Source organism: Poeciliopsis prolifica, unplaced genomic scaffold (genome assembly GCF_027474105.1).
Source record: "Poeciliopsis prolifica strain line A6 unplaced genomic scaffold, Auburn_PproV2 SCAFFOLD040, whole genome shotgun sequence".
Classification (NCBI taxonomy): Eukaryota; Metazoa; Chordata; class Actinopteri; order Cyprinodontiformes; family Poeciliidae; genus Poeciliopsis; species Poeciliopsis prolifica.
The window spans coordinates 1,486,425-1,512,530 of record NW_026562415.1 but is presented as its reverse complement, the minus strand read 5'-3'; the positions used below and the strand labels follow the sequence as shown (position 1 = coordinate 1,512,530).

At 40.2% G+C, this 26,106-nt stretch overlaps 1 protein-coding gene across 1 annotated transcript in view; it reads right to left on the bottom strand.

Annotated features, from left to right (window-relative positions):
- Positions 1-1,156: 1,156 nt before the first annotated feature.
- The window catches only part of tmtc2a (transmembrane O-mannosyltransferase targeting cadherins 2a), a 50,645-nt gene continuing 25,695 nt past the window's right edge, over positions 1,157-26,106 (bottom strand). The window contains exons 3-12 of the mRNA XM_055054760.1: positions 18,238-19,066; positions 17,486-17,600; positions 16,777-16,862; positions 15,748-15,932; positions 15,531-15,609; positions 14,626-14,747; positions 12,725-12,806; positions 10,100-10,214; positions 6,643-6,706; positions 1,157-3,657 (exon numbers count right to left, since the gene is read on the bottom strand). Of these exons, the coding sequence (XP_054910735.1) occupies positions 3,469-3,657; positions 6,643-6,706; positions 10,100-10,214; positions 12,725-12,806; positions 14,626-14,747; positions 15,531-15,609; positions 15,748-15,932; positions 16,777-16,862; positions 17,486-17,600; positions 18,238-19,066 (1,866 nt within the window). The 3' untranslated portion in view covers positions 1,157-3,468. The remainder of the gene's footprint in view (positions 3,658-6,642; positions 6,707-10,099; positions 10,215-12,724; positions 12,807-14,625; positions 14,748-15,530; positions 15,610-15,747; positions 15,933-16,776; positions 16,863-17,485; positions 17,601-18,237; positions 19,067-26,106) is intronic.

Genomic DNA, 26,106 nt, shown 5'->3' with positions numbered 1-26,106 from the left:
AATATGCCACATGAATTAAAACAAAATCACAATCCAATTTTTGTTTGTGTTTCTTGCTGTGCATTGTTCACTTCAGAACCATTTCATTACTGCTATTATTATTTCTGAGCTAGAATGCAGTTACCTTAAACATTATTTTAAATTAATTTAATGCTATTCATGTAAGAGCTTTCCATACGCAAATGAAAATCTCATACTCCAAACTTCATGTTGATTACATCCCCAAACATTTTGGGCTAAGTTGGAAAAGATGAGGGGAAAAAGAAAGAAGTTCGAAACTTCAAAATCATTTCTGAGTTTCTTCCAAGATATTTACTGAGTGATGTTTGATCTCTTCTTAAATATTTACCACTTGGTGTTCTCTAAGCCTGCCTTTTTATCTACAAACACATTGATGTCTGTTGGATTGGATGGTATCAACATGACGATAATGGCTCCGTATCCATCTCTAATTAGCTCATCTGCATGTGTGTGTGTGTGTGTGTGTGTGTGTGTGTGTGTGTGTGTGTGTGTGTGTGTGTGTGTGTGTGTGTGTGTGTGTGTGTGTGTGTGTGTGTGTGTGTGTGTGTGTGTGTGTGTGTGTGTGTGTGTGTGTCACTGACTGAGTGTCAAGTCATTATGCTCTGTTGTTTGTAGTGGAGTTAAACTGGACTGAGATTTAAAAGATCTCAGGCATGTTTTCATCAGCTTTTCCCTCCTTAGCTTTATCTGAAGCTGTTCAGCCAATATACTCACTTTAGAGGTTTAATTGGCTTAATCTGTACATGTACACCTGTAGAATAAAAAGACTGCTGGTTATTTTTCTTTTTTGCGATACTTCATAGCAAACTGAGATTTCAACACCTTGCAACCAAACATCTAATTTTAGATTTTGTTGCTAATTGTTGCTTTGTTTAGATATTGCAACCAGAAGAATTTAAAAAGGAGTGAAAAACAGACTGCTGTAATTTCTTTTTGTGTGCAGATACAGAGAGTGAACTCCAGCTGAAAACTGGATTTTGTTTTTTATTAATCTAGTCTGGATATATTTTATTCCACATATGTTTTCACTTTGGGTAATATTTTACAATCTGTTTTCCATGAATCAAGAAGTGAAAAGCTGTTAGACTGTGTCCCACTCTTTTACCCGTGAGTTCCAGAAAGAAGCACTCGCTCGAAAAATCTTTCACTTTTATTATGGAAAAGTCTTCATTGTACTTCTTACAAAACACCAGACGGTTTCAGCTAGACGTGTTCTAGAATTAAATAAACATCCACAATCATCAAAGAACACCTAACGCATGAAGAAGCTCTCTATGTGTCACAGATCTTCAGCTCTGTCACAGGAATCACAACCTGATGTCCCTGAGCAGAGAGGAACAACAAACAAAAAAAACACTAAAGATAACTGTCATGTCGCCTTCTACAGTCTGATTGGAGGAAAAAAAAAAAAAAAAACGGGTGAGATGGTATGGCACAAAGTTGGCATTTATAATACATATTAATAAATTAAATTTCATTTGATCACGTAGTATGAAAACACCGTCTGACACAACAAACAAAATACGAGTGTTTACAGATCTTGCTTGGCACCGAAGGCGTGAGAACTCATCACAGGCTTTGGCACCACTGAGACTTTTTTTTGTTTTTCTGCCTGAAATGTTAAAAATGTACAAATCTTTACTTTTCTTTTTTTTTTTTTTTGTTAATCTTGGTTTAAAAAAGAAATCTTCTCCCATTTAAAACAAAACAAATGAGACTGGCAAACATCATGCAATTTAACCAACAAAATGCTGGTTAGCTTTGTGCTAAAAACAACAAAGCCTGAAGCAAGATGCTACATTCATGCTATGCTCCCTTTAGAATGATTAAATGGGTTTCTTTCCATGATGGACAAGTAAAATATCCATTTGTGTCAAAGCAGACAGTGACACAAAATACCACTTGATGGCGACACATTTCAAAATTGCTTCAATTTCAGTAAGCCCCTTATTTAAGTTACTGTCAGACAAAACTGTAAAGTTACAGTCAACTCAGTATTTATGGAAATAAATACAGTTTGATTTATTCATTTTTGTGGTTTCAGTTTTGTTGTTGATGTCTAATGTTTTGTAAAGCTTTGATTTACTAACAAAAATTTTTTACTGATTCATGGCTTATGAAAACATTTTTCTAGTCTTCCATTCCTAAGTGGTCAGTCTTTATTTATATATAAATTACTGTATAATCACACAGTTAATATTTGGATGTCCTCAGTGTTTTGTGTTTGAGCCTGATTAGTGCAGCTAGCCTTTTGAGCTACGAAGCGCAGTCTCCAAGTGAACAGCGGTTCTCAAACTTGTTCTGTAATTTTCTGAGTCCCTCCTCCAGAACAAGACCGGATGAAAAAAATTTAATATACGATTCAATTGTTTTATATTTACCTTATTTGTTTTTGTTGTGAAAATGTGAAGTACAGCTTTTGTTGTTTGATTTTAAGAAGCACACCAAAAAAGCCCCTTTATAGTTTATATTAGCGTAAAAAATGTTAAAAGGACAAAGAAAGCAAAGTTTTTTGGTGCAAATACATTTTCTCTTGTATGTCAGTTTTTGATGTTGGAATATCTGACATATTGCTTTATTCTTAGGTGCTTTATGCCTCACTATTTTTCACTCTGGAACATGGATTAGAGAAAGATATTGACTCTAACTGCAGTGCTCAGTGATAAGAAATATGAACTGATATGTAAATCTTGGCATTTTATTAACTTTAATTAAAAGAAGCACTGTACGGTAGAATGTGGGCAATTCTTAATGTGATTGTGAGATACTGTCAGAAGTGCAAATAAACTGTTTATTACCAGTTGTTCAAGTATTGTATTATATTTAGAAGAAAAAATTAAGGAACCAAGAAAGTCCGAGTCTTGTTGTGTTACTGGTTTAAAAATGTCAATGATCATGGAGGTACTCAGAAAGCTAGAATGTACTGAGGTGAAAAAGATTGAGAACCACTGTCCTGGAGAATGGATTTTGCTGTAACTCTGAGATTTCAAAGAGGCCGTCTATGTTTGTACCCCAGTCCATCTGGTATCTGCCGAGGTCTCTCTCTTCCCTTTGATACGGCTTCCTCTGATGCCTCCCTAATTCCCACAGCGACAGATTCCAACCTGTGCTGTTGTTAGTGCCTGCTTGGTTACTGCTGGAAGAAAAGAAAGCATTCGTGAGTTTTTGACACCACTGGTCGGAGCTAGTCCCTCGCCAATTTCTCGGTGCATCTCCCCGTTTTTGTGTCCTTTAACAAGAGCTGTGTCACATTTATGGTAAAAGAACCATTAGATTTAATTTTAGTAGTCTGAGCCACCAAATGAACACTGCGGTGTAATGCAGAAGTTTCCCATCAAACTTCATTCATACCAACGTCGACCGTCCCCGAACTCGACTGAGCATTTTGTTTCCGTCCCGCTCCACGCTTCGAGCGCCGCAAAGAAAGGAGACGGCATCCTTCTGGGTTTAGGGCTCCTCTCTCTGCTTCGTCTTGAGCCCCTGTCGCTCCATGATGTTCCACAGCTTGCGCAGGTTGGACTGAGTAATGGCGTCGTCAGGTTTTAGTTGAAGGGCTCGTAGGTAGTTGGCCTCCGCCTCGGGAAGCTTCCCGTTCAGGTGAAGGATGGCGCCAAGGTTCATCAGAGCAGCTGGATACTGGAGGAGGAGGAGGGGGAGGATGGATCATCACAAGAGACAAAGTTACTGCCTTAGAAATGATGAGCGATGTGAGGCGTTGCGTTTGAGGATTGCTGAACTCGGTATCCTTATTTGGGCAAACTATTTTAAACCTGACCTTCTTAAGTCTACGCTTGACACAGCTATTTATCAGAGATACATGTTTTAGGAACCTGGCCAGACATTTTGTAGGAGACAAATTCCTCACATGTGGCAGCATTTTTTTTTATTATTTTGGGAGGTGAGGGGGGTCACATCAGCAGCTGTAAGAGATTTCACAAAAGAAAATTTGGGTTTTTATTGTTTTGAAGAAAACAAGCTTTTGTTTGTCATATGTTAGCAGCGGTGAAATTTACTTAAGAGTAAAATAATTCAAGATGTTCAGTGTTGGCCATGGTGAAATATCACAGTAACAGGAGTGGCTCTGCATGAGCTGGAGCTCAATATTTATATATGAGCTACAGTATATATTTTAGGTTGCAGAATAAATCCCTTGGGTTTTAAACGGTGAATGAACACCGAGAATCTACAAAGTCCTTAACAAATGTGGCTGATAAATACACGCAACTCTCCTACTACACAGATCTGGCTTTGCTCCCAGGCCCCTACACACTCGCAGCATGACGCACGGGTCGAAATTTGGCAACTAGTTCACACATTTTCCTTCTCAAGCACAACAGTTGGTCTCTTCTCAAATAGTGCGTGTCACCGGTTAACGTTGCACTTCCCCTCCCCCACCTGACTGATCCCGAAACCTTGTTTTTCACACCCGACCGTAACAAACAAGCTAGCAGCCATTGGTTTCTCCTCAACTCGCAGGAGTTGAGTGTGAGAGCTCTCCTGAACTTTGTTCTGTTTAATGTTCCTCGCGGCACTCGTTTACACAGGTGAGACAAACTGCACTTATTCAGATAAACGTGGATTCCTCTGCCTCTGTAAACAGCACAAACCTGGACATCCAGAGAACTTGTATTGAAATATTACATATATACAGAACTTCACAGACATTAGTTTCCCTCCTTTTCTTTAAATAGAGCTTCAAAGAAGTCAGATTTTCTTGTTTTGCAGGATTTAAGTCCTTAAGTGTTTTTCACTGGACATTACATGATGCTTTACAGATTTTTAAGAGGAGTTTCCATTTAGTGAAGCACTTTGTCAACTAAGCCAAAATGGTGTGAAGTTCTGATTATAATTGTTTGGCTTCTTGGCACAGATCCGTCATTTCTGCACATTTTCAACCGGAGGGCGGGTTGAGGCTTTTGGAGAGCCTTTCCAGAAGCTTAGCGTTTGCCAGTCAGAGAAGCCAATTTTACATGGCCACAGATTCACAAGAGAGCAGAACAGAAATTAAGCTCCTGATCTAAAATCAACACCTGCAGGCCTGATTGATATACGCAGAACTTGAACGAGTCGGATGTCTTCTGGAAAAAAAGTTTTGTAGTCAAGGAGCCTCAGTTTGACTCCTCTATACGTTGTGTCACTTAAGACCAAACAGTGGTGGTATCATCATGCTGTTGGACTGTTTGCACAGCGTTACCAGTGTAATACAGAAAATAGACGGACCAGTAGAGAAAAAGGATGATGTCCAAATTGTTCAACTTGACCTCAAAGCAACAATTACGAGGCTGAAACCCGGACGGCAGAGGTAGCATCATGCTGATGTTACCGAGTGGAGGGACATGGCTATATTATGTAATCACCCACCCTGAATATATTAAATGAACATACTGTAGTCGCCAAAGATCAAAACATGAGCCAAGTATCCAGACCTTGCTTAATATGTCTGGGTACATAAACCTTTCCAGTGGGGAAAAATCACTCCAGTATTCATTACCTTTTCTTTGCACGTACAGCAACTGCTGAATCTTTCATGACCTGAAACCTATTGGATTAAGCTGATATTTGAGAGTCTGTCGCTCACCAGGCAGTATGTGTGCAGGGAAAAATGTCAGAGACAAACTTCCCCCCTCATCCTGACAAATGACGGGAGAAGCCCTCTACGTGTCTCAGAGTGTCCATGAGGGATTTCAGGCTGCATTCCAATAGGTTTCAGACCACTTGTTTTCAACAGATGAAAAAAATAAAAGTAATAATAATAATAAAATGAATTTGATTTTTATTTGGGAAAATGCAGACGTGTGAACCCTAAATAGGGCTAAGTTTACTTACACAATAAGATTATTTAAAGAACCCCAAAACTATACATTGAAGTTTTTAACAGGGTGAAATAATCCAAAATATCATTTAAGGGGCATCTGGTGCACTTATACTAATCTGAGAGGAATGGTTGGAGGGAAACTACCGACAAGGAAGGTTTGAAGAGACAGCTTCAAAGAGTGCAGCTATATAAAACTGGTTAATGCAGTGGAGACATGAAGGTCAAAGCTTTCTTTCACTGTAACGGTGCATAAGTTACAGAGCCTATAATCGCAAACCAGACGACCATAACAAATCACAGCGAGACGCTCCCCCCTCCCCCCAGGCCTCGTTCCCCCGATTTTAAATGAATTCTCCTCCAGCGCACCTCCACACACCCTCCGTCTTTGAAGTGACTGATGTGCACAAGACAGAAACAGGATGTAATATCTCCAAACTTCCTGAGCCATTTGTGCGGACATCAAGAGACGTGATATCACCCACCCCCCAGACCCCCCTGAAGGCTCCTCTGCCTGTTTGACCTGATTGAGTGTTTACTTCGACGTCGGACGGCAATAACCGTTAAACTCGTCTCTCTCGCGCGCTCTGCTGTCGTGGTCGCTGAAGCGCATCCGGACGACATCTCGCAGAAATAAGCAGTTTCTATTTTCTGCTCAGGCTTATTGGAACAACAGCACCACGATGTCAGAGAGATGAGGGGTGGGGAGCGGGCAGGGGGAAAAAGTGCACGGTGTTGTAAATTGAATTTACAGAGCAGACGTGTGCGCAGCAGTTCCATAATAAGTGCAAACAGGCCCGGGTACTTACATCTGGTCTGAGGCTGGCTGCACGTTTATACTGCCGCTCCGCTGCTTCGTTTAGATTGGCCTGTCTGAGGAGGAAGAAGAACACAGACTGTCAAAAATACCCGTAACCCCGGCCTCATGTTATTTTGTAGGATTCATGCAATACTTGTCACGCAAACAACACACAGTATATTTTCTGCTCTACGTTGTGCAACTGAAATAGAGTTGGTCAAAATTGACTCCTATTGCTGCTCTGAAAGCAAAACAGCAGCCAGAAAATGCATACTGGTTATAATCTACATAAGAATCGTTTTATTTTTAAATCAAGTTGAGCTGCTGCACATTTTGTTATGTTACAGTTGGAAATCTTGATGTATTTTATTGGAATTTACAACAACAACAACAAAAGTACTGCTTACTTGAAAAGTGAAAAGAAAATTATACTTTCCATGAATCATTGTAGCGCCATATTTCACCTTGAGATCGCTTTGCTCTACTTTTTGCACATCTATACATAATCACTGCTGAATTTAGGTCTGAACCATCCTGACAAATGAATATGCTTTCATCTAAATTATTGTGTAGCTCTGCAACTGTTCCAGACTCAAGCTCAAGTCTTTTTTATTTTATTTTTTTCAAAAATCCGCCTTGTGTTCATCTTCTTTCATCCCAACAACTCTGAGTTGCATGAGATAAACGGTGTTGCTATATCGATTTCACAAATCTAAGAAACAGAACGAATACATCTGAGATACGACACAGGGCGTTTTTCTGGAGCATATTTCTCCTCTGGTACACTGTGAACCTTTTCAGCGTTTGCACTTGGATCATCAGGCAGAAGCTGCGATTCTCCTCCTCCTCTCTTTATGCCCTAAAGTTGCTAGTTGTCAGCTCTTAGCTTCAGCCAACTTGCTTCATGCATTGAATTACACACTGCAGACTACATACAGTGCATTACGAGAGCATGTTTGGGACACGCAAACATGCTCCGTGGGACACCTCCACCTGCAAAAGACTTAGCAAAAATGTGTTGATCAGTAAAAATTTATTAATAAAGTAGGTTAATTAACAAAAGAGAAGATTTATTGATTTGAAAAACATTTAAAAGTTCTAATATTTATCAATACAAAGCCGGTACAGGGTATCCCTTGCCAGTCACCCAGCTTTTATAAACTTAATCACTTAGTGGGCTTCCAAAGACCATAAAATATCTGAATATGAACGTGTGGAAAGGCAGAAACCGCTATATAAAAAGTGTAATTCTCTAAATATTGACCTTAACATAGAAATAATATGTAATGAAGCAGTGAAATAGTTTTTGGCTTCAATAAAGTGATCAGAAAATTGCGTTCTTGAACTTCAGTAAGGGAGATTGTGATGAAATGAAGCATTAAGCATTTTGTGCTGCAACACTTGTTAATAACTCTGGAGTTGGTCAGCATTCACTCTGGTCCCACGGATGTAAAGAGGCAACCGGAGCCAAAAAGCCTTGAAACATCAGTGAGTTCCTCCCTCACATGTCACAGCCGGATACATTAGTCTGCAACAGTTCATGCGTTCCATACGTAGAAAAACATTCAAGAATACACGAAGAGTCCGCGTCGCCAAAACTAATAAAGTGGAAAAAAAGGAAAAAAAAAACCTCCCTGGCAATGCAATTTATATTCATAAAGCTGCGACATAAGCAAAACATGGCTTAAGCTTCTTGAGTTCGCTTGGGTTCAAACTCTCAACGTTTTTGCTTCTTCCTTCTGTTTTGTTTTTGGGGAATCCCAGAAACCTTAATAGAGCACATGGACTCAGGAAGACTGAAGTAAATGTAGCCATCTGAAATAATTTTTCACTCTTGGAAATGTTCCATATTAGTGTGCAATCTGATTTATATCTCTGGAAAAGAAATTTTTGAATTTTTTATTTATTTATGTATAGATATCCAATGAAACTCTAATAGTTATTGTCCCCTGGTTTAGCAAAGATATGAGTCAGATGAACATTTTACCCCAGTCCTTGCTTTCAATTATATGATTTTCTTTCATGAATGACACATTTCGAATCGTCCTGAGGAAGATCGAGGTCTGGGCTTTTCCTCTGCTTAGGACTTTCTGCACATTTTTTCCAAGTTTTCAGCCGGTTCTTCCCACAAAGAAACTAGAAACCATGACAAGTTCACCTCCATGCTTCACAGTTGATATGAGTTTCTTTTCCCATGATGGTTTATGACACATGTCCTGGTTTATGACACATGTCCTGGATTAGGGTGAAAAAAAAAAAACTGTAGTTTTAGACAAATCTGTTCAAAGAACATTATTCCAGAAGCTCTGGTCTTCTCTCTGGGAAAAAATTTAGTCTTTGAACTCAAGATTTCCTTCGAGGGAAAGTTTTCCTTCTTGCATATTTCCCTTCAATGCTACAATGTTCTTTTTGAAGGTCTCAGACAGCTCCTTCGATCTTACAATAATGTGTCCCAAAAGCTTTGACAGCACACTAAAATAAGTTAAGTTTTTAACTAGACAAAGCTCATTAAAATGCTAACAAGTGATCTTTCAGTCGCATGCCACTGTGACTCTTTTTTGCAGTTATAAGAAGGGATAAATGTGTTTTTTATTGTACCTCTGCACTTTTATTGCATTTTCGAGAACATCTAAACCCGTTTCTACTGCTTTCATTGTTCATTCGTGTTGCTTGAATTTCTCATTTTAGTTCAAATATGTTATTAAGACATATCGGCTTTCGTTGGGTGTTCCAGTTTTGTTAACGACTTTGGATAAAAATCTGCACGAGCCGAGACTTGCAGCTCGTCTCCACAACGCGTGTTAGCGTTAGCAGGTGTTTGTCACATCATTAAACCCTAATCACTTTGGATTGATGTCATGGAGCCTCGCGGCTGAAAGAAGCAGTCGGCCGGAACACGGCAGGCTAATCTGTCATCTAGATATACTCCCGTGCTTTCAGCGGCAAACCACAGCCAAGCTCGGAGAACGCCGACTTGTTACAGATCCTCTGTGCCGGTTCTCTGAGAGGGGATGCCGGCAGGCAGTAATGACTTCAGCAGATATGTCGAGCAGAAAAGAATTAAGGCTCATCATTCCAATATTCCATTGAGCTGCGGAGATGCTGGGAGAGGGAGGTTGTGTGAAGTCCCTTTTGACACTCTTTAGGATTTATAAGTTGCCTGCAGATGCACTTGCCAGACTTATGAAGGAAAATTCTCCAGCGGCTCCCTTTATAAGCCCCGGGGTAAAACCTCATTAAGATGGACTGAAACTGCATAGATCTTTTCAGCCTATGTTTATCGAATGACTTTTATTTTTAAACGATCCCGTTAAAAACACAGCAATGGAATCAAACCATAAATGCTAAAGGAGCTGGGAACAGATATGGAATCCCAAGGCATTTCTGGAAACGTGCTGCCATTCATCGAGGCACGTTTCGATGAAATGTTGTTTGAATCTTTCTGTTTACAAGCAGCTGCGGCCGACCTGAGCATGTGAGCAGCGTTGAAGACCACGTCGAATTCATCCATGTCCAGCTCGGCGGCTCTCTCGGCCATCTCCGCCGCTTCCTTAGGACGAGACTGCTCCAACAGGAACTGACCTGGAGGCAAACAAATGATCTCTTTTGTTTCTATTCAGCCTTAATCAGCATGATGTCAACAGAACAGAGGGTAGACTTAGAAAATATAGAATAAATAATCGACAGATATGAGTTAAAACCCATAATTGAGGTCATGCTTCCTTGATGATTGGTTTACTTTTAAAGGTGTCTCCAATATGCTGCTCTGAACCTAACACCTATAATTTGATCACACTGCCTTTGTTGAGTGCATTTCGGCTGCAGTACTGTTCAAAACTATGTATTTTAAGAGGCCTTTTCTCCTTATTTTGCAACCATTAGGCTTATATCAAAAATTCTATATTCTGAAAAGTTGCTATGCATCACATTTTCCTAACCAAATCTACTTAAACCAACATTTTTACAGACAACTTTTACCATATCGGTACATTTTTTTTGTAATCTTGCTGACAAAAAAAAAAAAAAAAAAAACAAGACCGTTTCGAATTTCCACAAATTCAGGCAAATAAGTATAGTAACTGAGTCAAAATGTTTGATAACTTTTGCTGAAAATTACGAAGAATTAGGAAAAACAAGGAAGAGAGCTAATATGCTGAATAAAGTACGAGCAACTTCTGTTCACACCACTGTGAATTTCCTCCAAAAACAATACAGCTTTGTTATTAAGGGCATAACATGCACTAATATAATCTCAACAGTTATGAGGTTTGAAGCTTCTTTCAGCTGCCAAGCAAAAAGAACCTCTTTTTCTGAAGCCATTGGGATTTTTCTTTGAATTACTTTTCTTGGGGGGGGCTTTCAATTACCATTTCATTCCATGCTGCTTTGGTGTGATGGGAGTTACTTGTCAAAGTAAACCAACAAGAGGGGGCTTTTGGAGACGGACACCAGATGATTGGCAACTTTGAAGGACAGGAAGAGAAAAACAAGAGACAGGACTGAAAACGTGGGGCTGTGATTGCTTTGTTCTCTGTTGTTCCAGAATAAAGATGAGATGGAGGTAATTCATGCGCTCTCCTGGGGGAGCCTCGCCACCTGGTGAGGCTTTCACAAACTGCCCGTAGAATATCAGTGGAGCCTGACGACAGATGTTGCCAAATAAAAGCGGGCGGGGATGTGCGGCGGCTCAGAAGAGGCTTCTTGCTTTGCCTTCTGAGTGGATTTGAACGAAAGCGGCCCACGCTGGGGTTATTTAAAGTGTTGCAGGGCACGGTGACCGACGAGAGGCGCTTTTGTCTGCAGCGTTTGAGTGCACTCCCACATGCACGTCCGCGTATTTATCTTTCGAGGCACTCTGTGGACTGATATCGACACTCCCTTACAAACTCATACTTGAGGCTCATCCAGCAAATCCACGATAACTGCAGCAGACAGATTGTAGATAGAGAAAGGAAGCAGCCCACAAAAAACAGCACCTTTAGCAAGAGACTACAAGATAATGGTGAAGGAAAAACAGAGGGCTTCGGAGCAGGAAACAACTTGCTCCAAAGACAGCAACAGACCTCCTGCTGCCGACCAAGCTAAACGAAAATATATCAGATGAGGGGAAGAAGCAGGAAGGACAATAGGAGATAAGGAAGTGGAGAAAGAGGGCATTGCACAACGGGGCTTTCAGCATGAGGATGGTTTTCATTTCCTCTGAATATCCTGGAGATATTAACGTGGAGCACCAAAGGAGGCTGCTTCTCCAGTCTGGAATGAAACGGAAGCGGAGGGGCAACACCGTGCCACGTTTTCTTTCTGTAATGTATAGTAAACGCTGTATCTCCACAGGAGTCCGCGCTGTCTGCAAAACTTCAAACAGCTCACACTTTAATAGCTGCGAGCATCAACTTGGCGTATTTTGTGTTGTTAGCTGTAAAGGGTCTGCAGATAAACCTTGAATTCAATCAATAACATCCCCTCACTCCTGTTGGATTGTAATCCAACCTCCTCTTCAAAAGCAGGGAAAATGTCACTCTTTTAATCCCCATTTTAATTCGGTTTGCTTTTATAAGCTCTCGTGTTCAAATCAAAGAAGGGCATGTCAATTTGCAACCAGGATGTGACATGACTTTACCACTAAACTCCTCTCAGAGAGTACATTTAAAGAGTGGAAATCCAAACAAACAAATCAGCTGTAGATCACAACAAAAAAGCCTAAAACAAATTGGAAACTTCTAGACTATCAGTTTCTTTGGAGGCAGAATTACAGGCAGAATGAAATCATCAGTGGCCAGATAAAAAGCCAAGGCCCCGAGAAAATCATGACATTTTGTAACTATTAGGGTTAGTCTTACAAATAATGGAACAAACTGTTAAATCTTCTGGAAAAAAGTAGTGCAGTGACCTTTTGTACATTTTAAAACAATAGCTTTTAACATAGAGAAATCTGACTGTAGATTTGTTCATCACGTTAAAAACAATGTGCTGTCAACTACTGAGAAAACTGCAGATATTTTTGGAAATGTGATGAGCGACACATCTTCTTTTGAACCTCTTTCTGAAAAGAGGTTCACTGTGTTTATGAATACACGTTTTCTGCTTCTTACCGTAGTGCATGTAACAGTTTCCTTTCATTGGATCGAGCTGAATTGCTCTCATGTAGTATTTCTCTGCTTCAGTTTTCTCCCCCTGGATAGAGAAACACAGACAAGTTACGGCGAGTAATTAAGCTTCGATGTTTCCGTTTTGGTATAATTAGGAGGAGGATAGAGCAAAACATATATTACATTTCATATTTGTGCATATTTTGTATAATTAGGCTTATTTTCTGGTGGTGGGGGGAGAGAGGAGCTTAAATTATCAGCATTCTAACAAAACCATTAATTATTATGTCATTTAGTTCTAATTGTGCATTTTTAGCAAGGGTTAAAAAACAAAATCTGTGTTTACATGTGTGGAGTAGCATTGATACTGAGAGAAGAAAAGCTTCCTCTGCAGCACTTCTGCTTCATGCTTCAGCACTGATTGCTTCCATATTGCCAGTGGGGTTGCCATTCAGTAGGAAATGAGAGGGCCGTCCATATTAACACTGCCTCATTAGCTTCCTCCCATGTCTGAACTTGGTCTAAATGCATGGGGAGGAATATTAGGCATGGATAGCCTATTTCACATTTCTGTTGGCTGCTTTCTCTACATTTCTCCTCCGACTGTCTATGAAAACCGAAGATCGTCTTTCGGGATATTTTCAGGCTTGTGTCGAAGCAGAAAGAAAGCTTTTGTAATGACAATTTCTGGGAATTTGATGATAAATTCGTTAGGTTGACAAATGTATGTGTAAGCAGACAAATGGCCCACTTGTGGACAAGGAAGAGATTGCATCATCTGAATTCAATGACTAAGTAGGGCGTCTCAATGACTTCACCATTTATATCTTTCATTAGCTTAATGCTGGCTGACCACCATCAATTAAACTGCTCACCTTACATGGACCCCAAAATACCAGAACTCGAGTGTGACATTAGACATCCTGACCTCGGCAAAAAAAAAAAAACACTTCTGGGAGTTACAGTCTCTGCTGACGCTTGATAGGTGATAAAAACGGGATTGTACTCTTGGAAACCCTGTCCAGGGTGGAACTTTCCCAACGCTAACAGAGTCATTGATTGACGGAGAGTTTACAGCCAAAACCGAAGTGATTTAATAAGGAAATGGAGTAATTCTATTATGAGCCTGTCAGCTGGTGTTTTACTGAGGATTCATCCATCCTATTGTTTCTCATTCTGCGTAGCGGAGGATGTGGGTGTGTGTTAGGATTCTGGTCGACAGAATCATCAGGTGATTCTGTCGCCCTGAGTATCCGAAACCCAAGCAGATGTCCAGCCACTCGAGGCGACACATGTGTAAGTACATGTGTAAGTACAAGTTTTCATTGTCCTCAGATTTCATACAACAACAGAGTTGTGGGATCGAGGCCTGAAAGATCACAGCTGCAAGTACGCAACAGTCTGCACGCAGCCTCAGAGGTTTGTCGTGTCTTCGACTCTGCACCTAGGGCTGAGGAAGGAAGGAGGTCGTGCATCTTAGGGGATGGAGTGGGAGGAGGTCGAAAAGGGCAAACAGTTCATTTCCCCCAATCTAAACCCAGCTCAGCTGTGAACACATCTGTCGTCACGTCTGCTTTTGTTGTCGTAGAGTTGCAGAGAAGCTGGAAGCTGAGGAAATGAGATCTTTTTTTCTGCACAGCATAACATTACCGCTCCAAGTTTAGCTATTTTGTCTGGGATGTCTTTTAACAAACATTGTTGCAAAAATAACACTAAGAACATATTCAGTTACAAATAATCATTTCTTATCTGGACTCCCTTAACTCCCAAAGAAATGTCAACGTACAATTATACAGTTCTACTAAAGCAGTTTGTTAAAGTAACAAACCCTTGGCCTTATTAATCATAATGTTTAGTACATCTGCATTGCTGGTGTACGTTTGTGTGTCTGCAAAGGGACATACAATGATTGACAATAGTTTGCCGTAGGTGAGGTGGGCAGGGATGTGGTCAGGCTTGGCTTTGAGGGATTCTCTGTACCAGTAACCAGCCTCCTCCAGCCTGTTGAGCCGCATATAGGCCTCTCCTGAAACACATCACACACCGGGGCATACAGTCAGCATTTTAAGTGTTTAACATAAATATTATTTCTAGAAGAAAAACAAAGTTTTTAAAAAGTTGTTTTTAGAAGATGGAAGTGGTTTTTGGGGCATCTTACATATTCACTCAATATGCTAAGTTACCTGATCCTTACCATAAAACTACCCCGTTTAAGAATTTCTAGCATTAACATTTTTGTACACAAATCCAAAGAACCTGCAGGAGGGATGGACCCCAAGAAAGATACGCAGTCGGTGCCTGTAACAACAAACCAGTTAAATGACATCAAGTTTTGAAAAAGTATCCGTCGGCCATCGTTGCACTAATACAAATACTGTCGCTCCCTAAAACCTTCAAACCACCTGACTAAACACACTCCTTAATCCTTCTCTACTCTGTCCCCGGATTTTAATTCCCATGAAATCTCAACTATGTCATCAGAATGAGCTTTGAGTAATGTAATTAGTGTTAGAATAACACAGAAGAGGAAGCGAGGTTTAACACAGGTCTTCCTAAATCATCATCTAAAGGAAGAAAAAAATGGTAAAAAAGTGTGTCCACATATTTTAATCGGCGTTGAGTCCAGTCGATTTGTTTTACTGTATGTTTTAATTCTATAGCGCGCATAAACTGGAGCAGTTCCACCTTAAACTGCTGCAGTTCTCATTTTAAAGCAATAATCCCTGTTGTAGTTAATGTGCAATTTCAACCCTTTACACACCGGACTGCAAACAGACTCCACATTTAAAGGGATCCGACTGTAACTCACCCATCATGTTGAAAAGGCTGTGTGGTGCAAACTGTTTTGGCATTTTCTGCACTGCTTCTTTATAAATATACAGAGCCTCCTGCAGCACACAGGGGGAAAAAAGCAATTTAAAAGCTGAGACTTCATTTTGCATGATGCAAAAATGATTTATGTTTTTAGCAGTTCTGCTTCTAGTCTTGTCGGTGCCGTTGAATACAAACGCATCAACGAGGCTGACCTCCTGCTGGCCGTGCTCATGAAGCAGCTTCCCCAGGTTATACAGGCAGCTGGTGACTGAGCTCTTGTGGGCGTGAGGATCCTTCAAGTTTTCATCTGGAATGTCAGCACAAGTGAGGAAGGTGCGCTTGGCCTCCTCCACGTTGCCCTGGTTCATGAGGATTATTCCTGTGTTCAAGTAAGCCGCTGCGAGTAAATATCAAGAGACCGCAAGGGTTAAGTTAAATAGAAGCACAAAATTAAAATGATTTCTGAAACAAACGTTCTTTAAAATGAACCACCTTATCTGTTGCCATGAAAAAGTAAAGAAAGCATGTTTTTCCAGAATTTTTTTACCAAAACAAACATAAACTATATCCTGGCATTTCTAAAGAGCAAAAGAAATTGGACTGAAGGAGAAACGAAGATAGAAAGTACATGTTATTTACATAGCAGTTTTCTCAAACAAAGCCCTCTATTTAAGTTATACAAATTATAAAAACAAGTGTAACGAAGCACAATAAAAATAATTTCTTAAAAATGCCAATGCAATCAAAAAGTGAAGTATTATGATGAAAGCAATAATATGGTGACAGAGAAGAGAGGAAGAGATCGAAAAGCTGATTAAATAAATATAGGAAAAGTGGGGAATAGAAATGCATTCACCTAGAAGAGATAAAGCTCACAAAGATTCAAAGGTAATTCATCACACTGAATGTGCTGAAGGGAAATTTCTCTTTTTATTTAACGTCGCCCTTGGTAAAGTAAAAGACAAACGATCGTCTCACATGTGAGCACTGGGGTGTGAGATTGAACGTTATCACTTCTCCGTCAAGCTGAATGAGGGCTTTTAAATCACGCCGTGGCCACAAAGCGACCGATTCAACTTTAAAACTGGAGAATTACGGCGTTTCATAAGAGACTACTGGCTGGCATGTAATCAATCCTGACAAATTCAAACCAAACGGGAGGGAGGTCATTTATCGATGATCTGCCTTTCCTTGTATGTTTTTACAATATCATGGCAGCAGCAAAAGGAGACTCGGCTTACATGCCAGAGTTGGTCGACTCCCAATGGCGAGCTTGTAATACTGCAGCGCCTCGGAGAAACGTTCGTTCTCCTGCAGCAGCAAACCCCTGATGGAAAACAGAAAAGTATGAAAACTTTACATCACTGCAAACTGTTTCACAGGTTTTCTCCAATTTAATTGACAGTTTCTAAAAAAAGATAAGTGGAATTTTGGAAGCAAAATATTCACAAAGACCATGGCAGTACAATATATCCTAACATCTATCACGCACAAATAACTTCTCTATCTCTTAGAACGACATGATACATTTGCTTTTTGTTGAATTGGCAGCTTATTGATGCCCACAACTTTAGAGGAGAAGAGAAACGGGAGCAGAACCACGATGATCCGTCGCGTGGTTCGGCACGTTTGACGCCTGCTGGATTAGAAATTGTTTCTTGCTCTCCCACAGGCTCTGCAAACACGACTGATCAAATCAGGAACACAAGGTACAAAGAGCCTCGAGGGACACACAAAATTTATTTCCTGTCTGTCACACTCTTGCTGTGTGTCTCGCCAGCTCTAATACTCCTGCACTGGATCTATTTTAGTTTGCAGCCTTGAAGTTCTTTCTGCCTTTCTTTTATTCTGCGGTTCTTGGTCTGATGTTGCCACTTACTCACAGAATCAGAGCTTATTTGTGTCGAGACTCTGCCAAGAGAGGAGATGTGACATTTTTTGAACACTCACAGGTTATACAGCATGTCAGCCATGTTCCCTCGGTAGTGAAGAGCATTTCGGTATGCCTTCTCCGCCTCCGCCATATTGCCCTGGTTCTTCAGTACGTTTCCCAGGTTTCCCCAGGCTACAGGAGACATATGTCAATCAATGCTCACAAAATGAGAACACAAACTCTTGGTCTCTGCTGAAAACTTTCCAACTTCAGATTGGACTCATTTACACTGCCGTGCAGTGCTTCTGCACGGCAGTGCAGAAGCACTGCAGAAACACTTCATGCACAGTGCAGAAACAGTGCAGAAACACTTCATGCCTTGTCACTCATGTAATTTCAATGGATTTTATATGACAGATCAACACAAAGTAGCGTGAATTGAAAGGAAAACATACACAAATTTCTGTGATAAGCCATATTGGGTCAAAGCAAACATGCAGTAGAAAGGGTTCTGCTCAGATGAGACTACTGTGTAAGATTTTAGCGTACATGCAAAACATTGTGTGCCACAGAGCTAACTCTGCACATCACCATCCACAAGGTGAAAGAGGTCGGCCCATTGGCAGGACAGGCTTTTGCTTTTGCTTCTACTTTCAAATTAACTTTGTGCTAGTCTTCAGAATGAAGTACCAATAAAATACAAGTAGATTTGTGATTGCAGTGGTACAGAACGTGAAAATGGTAAAAGAAAATAGACATTTTTGTAAGGGTTAGGTGCCTGACACCTATGAGGTGTCAGATACCTTACCTTACCAGAAGACCTTCTCACCTTTTGCAGGGTTCACATGGATCCCAGACTTGTAAAGATTTTCTTCGTTGCTCCAGTCTTTGTTCCTTTGAACTGTTTTGAGCCCGTTCAGTAGCACGAGTCCAATGCAAAGACACAACAATGCAGCCTTGCAGGCTCTTGTCCTCAGTCTAACATACAGCGTCCGTGCACCTGTCGCAACTAGTATGCAATAGCCTATGCTGGGGATGTAAAGTACCCTCTCTGCAATCACAAAACCCACATAAAAGAATAAGTTGGTGGCTGGGATGAAAGGCAATGCCAGGATTCCCAGTGAAAACACAACTAAGCTTTCTGTGGGGGGCAGGGATGTGTGGGAGTAACAGCGGTGAGGTACAGCAGACCCATTGAGAGTGGGTTTTGGCAGATCCGTGTTTTGGTTTGTGTCAGGGGCATGGTAACCATTTCCATTCGTGACCAATTTTCCATTTGTTAGATGGGATTTCCCGTTGGTCTCCTTCGCTGCGACAGTGGCACCGCGGAAGCCAAACAAAGCCAGGAGGCTCAACCCGCAGTAAAAGGCAGCAGTGTGAAGGTTCCTCCAGTCGGCCCAGGACCTGACCAAGGGCACGGCGTCCATGGACCAGTCAAAGCTCAGCTTGTCCGGGCAGAGCAGGAGCCAGGCATTGGCTGCAGGCAAGTGGAGGAATGTTAGCGTTCGAGTGAGAAAATGTGGAGAGTCGGCTGCCGGGTTGTCTGAGTTGGAGAAGTTTGGAGGCTTGTTTCCCATCCAGTAGAGGCGGACTGACAGCAAAATGACTCCCCAGCAGGCCAGCGTGCAGAGACTCAGCAAAACACTGAGGTTCTTTTTCTGAAAGAGAAACGAAAAGGCGAAACAAAATAAATAAATATGGGAAAGAAAATACATTTTCTTTGAGCACACCCTCACATATATTTATATCCACTCTTGGTTTAGGTCAAAAATTGAAAAAGAGGCATGAATCACATTATCAATGCTTATAAATGCTAGTTAATATCCTGTAGAAATCAATTTCTTTGTGCAACTCTAGAGAACTCTTAGTTCCTCAATCCACTGCTGTAATAAATTAAAAAAATAAATGTATAAAACCTAATGAAATGTTTTTGTTTGCTTTCTCCCCGTTATTTCCCATAATCATGGGAAAATAACATGTTGCTTTTTGTAACAATGGGATACTCCGACGTTATCGTTGTCAGAGAAAACACCGCCCTGTTGACATGGGAATGGCGACAAACCCAAACTGTTGAAAGACGCTCTTGGACAGCCGTGCACCGCAGTGATTAGCACTTTGGTAAGGAGCAACATGAGCCGCTATTTAATGGAATAATCATTTTTAAATTGAGTATGCGTGTACTCTGTGCAGGAAAAGATGATTGCGTTTCAGATTGGCCTTGCCAATAAATTCCTGACAGTCAGCAAGGTTTCACTACGCATTACGAGGGAGAAAATCCCAAAGTGCTCAAAACAGAAAGGAGAAAAGTGTCAAAACACTTTAATAACTTTCCACATTTTAGTAATTTGCAACCCTCTTGTTCTGACCTAGTTGTGCTCGAAACTGCATGCATGGGAAGTTTTTTTTTTCCCCCCAAAGCCTTATTAATGTTGCCTACCAGCATTACTGTAAATGTGACGTGTAACGAGCTTACGTTGTTCAGGTGTGTAGGTGGAGTTTACATCTCATACTGGTGTCATGCTACCATGTCACAACACAGGAATCAGTCACTACTAAACATCTTGCACCTAAAACATTTCATATATTAGTTCCCAATTTACAGAAGTCAACTTTCTGTTGATGATAAAAAATGAGAATGGATCGTAATTTCTTAAACTACATTTAAAATCAAATACAGAACTCACTCCAAGGATTAATCACCTTTTTTTTTATGATGGAAACAAAACAATAAGTTATTTTTAATTCAAGCAAAAACAAATGAGATGTGAAAACCTGGAGAACCCTTGTTGCAAAAGTAATTCCTATTCGTGATCCATCCCACCAAGGGGCCAGAATAAAATATAATATTATAAAAGATGGTGATTACAGCCGGGCTTCTCGCTTTCATTACCTATTTATTTTATTTCCATGCATGAATGTATGGAAATAAAATACATTTATGTATTCAAACTCTGCTTGAACCTGTCTTCAGGGAACTGGTGCTGTGAGTATGCGTAATCAAATGAAATCTTTTTTTTATTTTTTATTTTTACCACAACCTAGATAGGAGACATTTTCATTAAGTACTTCTGTCCTATTCTCAGCTGTGGGTCAGAATCAGGACCATATCTTGACCACTTGGCTGTTAATTCATTCAGGGCAGTTTGAAACTTGGGCAATTTCTCTTCTTTGATTCCCCCTCCTCTGATAATAGTTAATTCTAATCACACTCATCTTGTTCATTTCTAATTTCTTATTATTATCCACAGTTCATCTCAACCCTCATTCCTCCTCCTCATCAATCCATCATCCATAGGGGTTTTCATGCTGCTTATTCTATTTATTCTGCTCCCCTCAATCTACCTCATCCTTTAAACCAACCTCTCCTCATCTCATTCATCCTTATTGTTCTTAATTTGTCTCACCCCATTTATCCAGTTCGATCCTCATTCTTCCTACTGTTCTCTCATCTTAAGCCTTTTGCCCTCAAATCATCTTCATCACCACTCGTTTAAGTCTTCTCATCTCTCATCATGCCCAATGCCCGGTCCTGTCATCTAATCCATACCTCATTCATCTCCATCCAGCTCATCCTTCTCAGATTTCATATTTACCCCCTTCTCATCTTGTCCATCATCCTTAACCCTTTCATCTTACTCATCCCTCATTTCTAGCCTTGGAGTAAAGAGGTTTTATGCTGTTTTCCAGTCCACACGCTTAAGCAAGCTTAAATGTGTATGGTGACAGAAACCATAAGAGGTCAAGCAGGCTTATGTGACCTACTGGTGTCTGTTTAACTGTTTTTCCCCTCCGACAATTTTACTGTTGCAAAAGTTTGTCTGTGAATGACTAGAAGTAGCAAAGCATTGCATAGCAGTTCTGGAAAATCATTTGTAAACAGACACAATATGTCTGTTTCTAGAAGTTCAACATTCTAAACATGAAAATGACAATGGAAAGACAGTGGATGTTTACATTGACACTATTGTACAACAGCAGGAAGAAAGTGTCTTGTGCACAAAAAGGTGGATGCATTTATTGATGGATGAGCCCATATTCTTAGTCGATTGAGGAAACTGAGGAATCCAATTTTGCTTTGTACTGAAAGATAAGCCAATTCCAGCAGGAGAGTCATTTGTGGTATTTAGTCCAATGAGGTCGTGCAGCATCTCGCTGCCTTGTCAATTCCTAAATTGCTCTTTAATTGACTTTCAAACGGATTGCGACCCAACAAACTCAGCAAAAACAAAGAGGATATTTACAGTTAACTTTAAACAAGCTTTCTAATTAACTCGGTGTAGATGCAACAGGTCAATAAAGAAAGAGATTTCTGTTAACAATCAGAACCATTAGTGTTAAAAGTTCTGGGTAACGTTGCATCGCTGTTGTAAAATCTATAGATGAAATGTTATGCACTTTGGGTTCAATTGTGCTGTGGGTTTTTTTCAATCATACCTAAACCAATATTCTCTTTTGAATTAGGTTTTGTTTTTTTATTCTTTTTTATTTATATCCTCTTGTTTTGAAAATGTTTAGCTTTCCAATAGTTTTTGTTCTTGTGTTTTATTTCAGAAAGTACAGAAGGAACGGTGAAAATGAGGAACAGTTATATTTGGAAATGTCTGTTTTTTAAGTTTGACTAGGGATTTACTTTCAGACTCCAGGCTCCATATTGGATCAATTAACAAGCCCACAAATCTGCTTCACATCTCACAATTTATTTAATTAACTTTGCTGTATTTCCCATAAAAATGATTATCCTCTCAATCTTTCTTTCATTTGCCTGGTCCGTTTTGCTCTCAGTTTTTAGAAACCAACAGTGTGGAGCTCCACTTTTATCTCCGAACTCTGCTAGTCATTATTCTCTCTCACTTTATTGATCCCAGAAGTGTGTGGTCTGCCTGTTGACACCGGACTCTGGGGAAGGTTTAAAACTTGTCAGAGGAAACAGCAAGCCACGTCTGACTTCATACAAACACCATCTGAAATGGCTGCGGACTGACGCAACGCAGCGGGGAGGCAATCTTTCTGTTTTCTTGTTCGAGGCACATCCAATAAAAACCACTCATAACTCCTTGAAGTAAAAATCACAGAGTGGTCTTTCAAACTCCTTATTCATGAAGTTTAAAATTAGGAACTTGTTCTACCTTTAATAAGAAACCTTAAAGCAGGGAGCAAGTGACTTTGCACGTAAAAAATGTTTTCAGTGCTTCCAAGATAGTTCCTGCATACACACACACACACACACACACACACACACACACACACACGCACACACACACACACACACTTGGGGCCTTGCCAGTGATGCGTTTAGTTATGATGAAAGACACCATGAGGGTTGCACCAGTTTGATGTTTCCTGGATTGTGCTGACTTGGCAGGAGTCTTCCAAGTCATCAAACAACGGCTCGGCTGCTGCTGAAATGGAAAGAAGTGTGCAGAGTATATTGTAGTTATCCTAATGAAAGATGTGTTGCTGATGGCAGGGGTTGGGTTTGAACTGATGCTCAACATAATTTTGAAGAATAGACATAGAGGCGCATAGTGAAGTGAACACGACTATAAAAGTAAAGAAATTTGTTTGCTGATTTTTAAAAAATTTAATTTAATTTTTTCATGGTGTAACATGCAGGAAAATGCTTTTGTGTATTGAGCAGAGTATGTTGGTTGCAACCCAGGACAAAAATGAAATGGATACATTGAATATCTACCTATATTACAAATGGAAACATAAAATAACCTTTTCTCTGTCATGGCTTTGTAAAGACGTTGATATGATCATGTAGGACTTCAAAATGTGCTTCTACGGAACTGTTGGGTATAAAAAATTTTAATAATTTTAATTTGTGGTGATTGTCTCTTGGGTCTATTGTAGTTTACAAAACCTCTGATAATAGAACTGATTTTATTTTAGTTAGTGGGACCTCTTAAAGGATTTTCCACCAAGACAGTGCTGGTGCTCTATCCAGTTTTTCATTGGTTCTGTAAAAGATCTGGTTTGGCGACTTTCCAAAGCAGCAGGTCGATTCTCACAGGTTTTAACTGAGGACGATTAGAGCATGAGGATAAATGCATGCCACACTATTTGGAATTTTTGTCAAAATAATCAAAAAAAAGATTTCACTTTGTGTTCCAATTCACAATTCACAATTACAATTGGTTTTATCCCAACAACACCCATTTAAATCTGAAGTTGTAACATGGAAAAAAGTGAACTTTACTCTGTTGTGGCCCCAACAAGGGAGAGTTCCAACTGCACCAAGAATTATGTGGCAACATTGCACAGTGCAAGCATTAATTGATTCAGACTTGAAACACTCCCTGCTCCGTAAAGAACACAAACCGTGTTTTCCTTGCCTTCACGAACGCTCGCTAAATAAGGACTATGCAGCAGAACTTGCAGCTGAGAACATCATTTCACAGCTGAATGCTTCTGCTGCAGGATAATTGGCCCGACATCCATCAAGCCGTCAGCTGGTTACGCTGAACGTAATCTGTGTGTCTGCAGCGCTCATTGAGACAAATGAGAAAGGAGGAGTCTCTGATGCTTAAATTACGGTGTCAAATTCCTCCATTGCCTTCTAAAACATTAGAGGTCCAACTTTGTTGGGAAGATTGTTGCAGCGAAAGTCCGAAAAAAGGGTGGATTATGTCTGATGAGGTAGAGCGAGAAAATATTCTACCTTTTGATAAAACATTCATTATTCTCATTTTGAGTTTATGAGTGTTAAACACATTACTTCATTTATGAAGCCATGATCACATGTGGGTTCTTTTGTTTGTTTTTTATAATAGGGATTAACTCAAAGTCAAGCTCAGCATTTAAACACAGATTTTAAAATGAAATACATGTCACACGTGCCAACGTTTAACACACCAGACTTGGCAGAGACGTCACGGTTTTTCTTAACACCAACGAACCCAGAGCCCTGTTTAATGTCTGGAGCATCATTCATCAGTCTGTTTTTGTGCTATACTGAGAAACCAAAGCTGCCAAAAAAGAAAGAAAGAAAAACCCAGACGTTATGTTCTCATTACGCCGGCAAACAGGGCACGTTTTGTTTTCTCAACAGTCCGCAGTGATAACATCTCACCTTTATTCATCTCCATCTGTCACTTTCTAACTTCCTCTCTCCATTTTATCTTGTCTTATTTGAAATCTAATCTGGCTGTTTAGAGAGTAAACAGAGCGAGAACCGACGTTTTTGTAGGTAGCACATCTGTTCTCCCTGCATTGCCGATTTGCGCTTTTTTTGTGTTCCTCCACTGGAGCAGCGTCAGGATGTCATGTCTTGGGTTGTTGATTCTCTTGATTTTATTAAAAATGACAAAATGCTTGAAGTTTCCATGCATGTTTGCTTTTTCTCTTGACATGCATTTGGACGGCAGGATAGGAAACAGGTGAAAGCAAACAATTCCCAAAGCGCCATAAGGGGCACCAACAGACAAAGAAAAGATAAAGAAAAAGGAAATGAGTCCATAGTTTCCTTCTCTTCTGCTAAGTCTGTCTCTCCATACCCCTCTTCCTTCTGTTTTCCCATGCTTCCCCAGACATCTGGCTCATAATCAAGGAAACCGTTGCTCCAAGGCTGGCCTTAGCACATAATGAGCTCCCTGCCAAGATAACTGGGACTCGGCAAGTTGAGGAGGGCACCGCCAGAGTGATAAATGACCCAGATGTGCCCACAGTGGTGCTGGATACACCAGGGGGTTGGCTGGGAGATCCGACAGGCTGGCACAAGGATGCAGCTCACAGCTACAGAACCGTGTCTGGCCAAACGATGAGGTTATTTCCAGTTGCACAGAGTCTTAAAATATATGAGAATAGATAAAACTTTCTAAAAAGAGCTGCCAGTGACGGTTTTTGATTTGGGTGATGTGGCTCACTCTCAGGGTGGCACAGCTGTATAGATGGTATGCATGTTTGACAAGAATAAAAAAATAAAGTTTTACTACCTTACAACAAAACAAGTTAATTATCTGAGTGCCCATTCAATCGGAAGCGGGAAACCTGTTTAAAGAATCAATCCCGCATTCAAACATCTATATTTCAAACTCTAGTTGAATATTGGTTAAATATAGATCTATCTTTCAAATGAGGAAGATGTGAACAGGGAGAAGCTCACACAGGATGCAGTTCAAGCAGGGAACCACGACTGAGCTCTAAAGTTAAGATCTATTACATCATGACCTACCTGATTGCTCTGGGTGTGTTATTTTTAGTTGCCATGACTTTGTTTTATTTGCTGGATACCGGGACATAAAAGTTGTAAACACGGGTTTTACAACTTGGGAGTAAACAAGATTTCTCCAAATGGATTCATCCAGACCAGTTTTGCCCTTTTGTTAAGCCGACATACTTTGTTGAATTGAGCCTCTGTCCACATCGAATGGAAATATTACAAAACCTTCCTTGGTGGTAGTACAAATGCATCTGTCAGTTTTTCTTTTTTTTACCATATTACACATTTAAAAACCACAAACCTGATTAAACAGCTTTACATATAAGCTATCAGTGGTAGGTGGTTTATGAAATTTCTTCAAGAAAAATGGAAACAAGATTTCCTCTTTATTTTGTTATAGCAGCTTTCACATTATTGTTTTCTACACGGTTATGTAGATGGCAGTTAGTCTGTTGAAATCTGCAAAGCAGGCCTCACAATGGCGCTATATTCTCCATTTTGAATTTGCTATATTTTAATGTTTTTTTTTTTTTA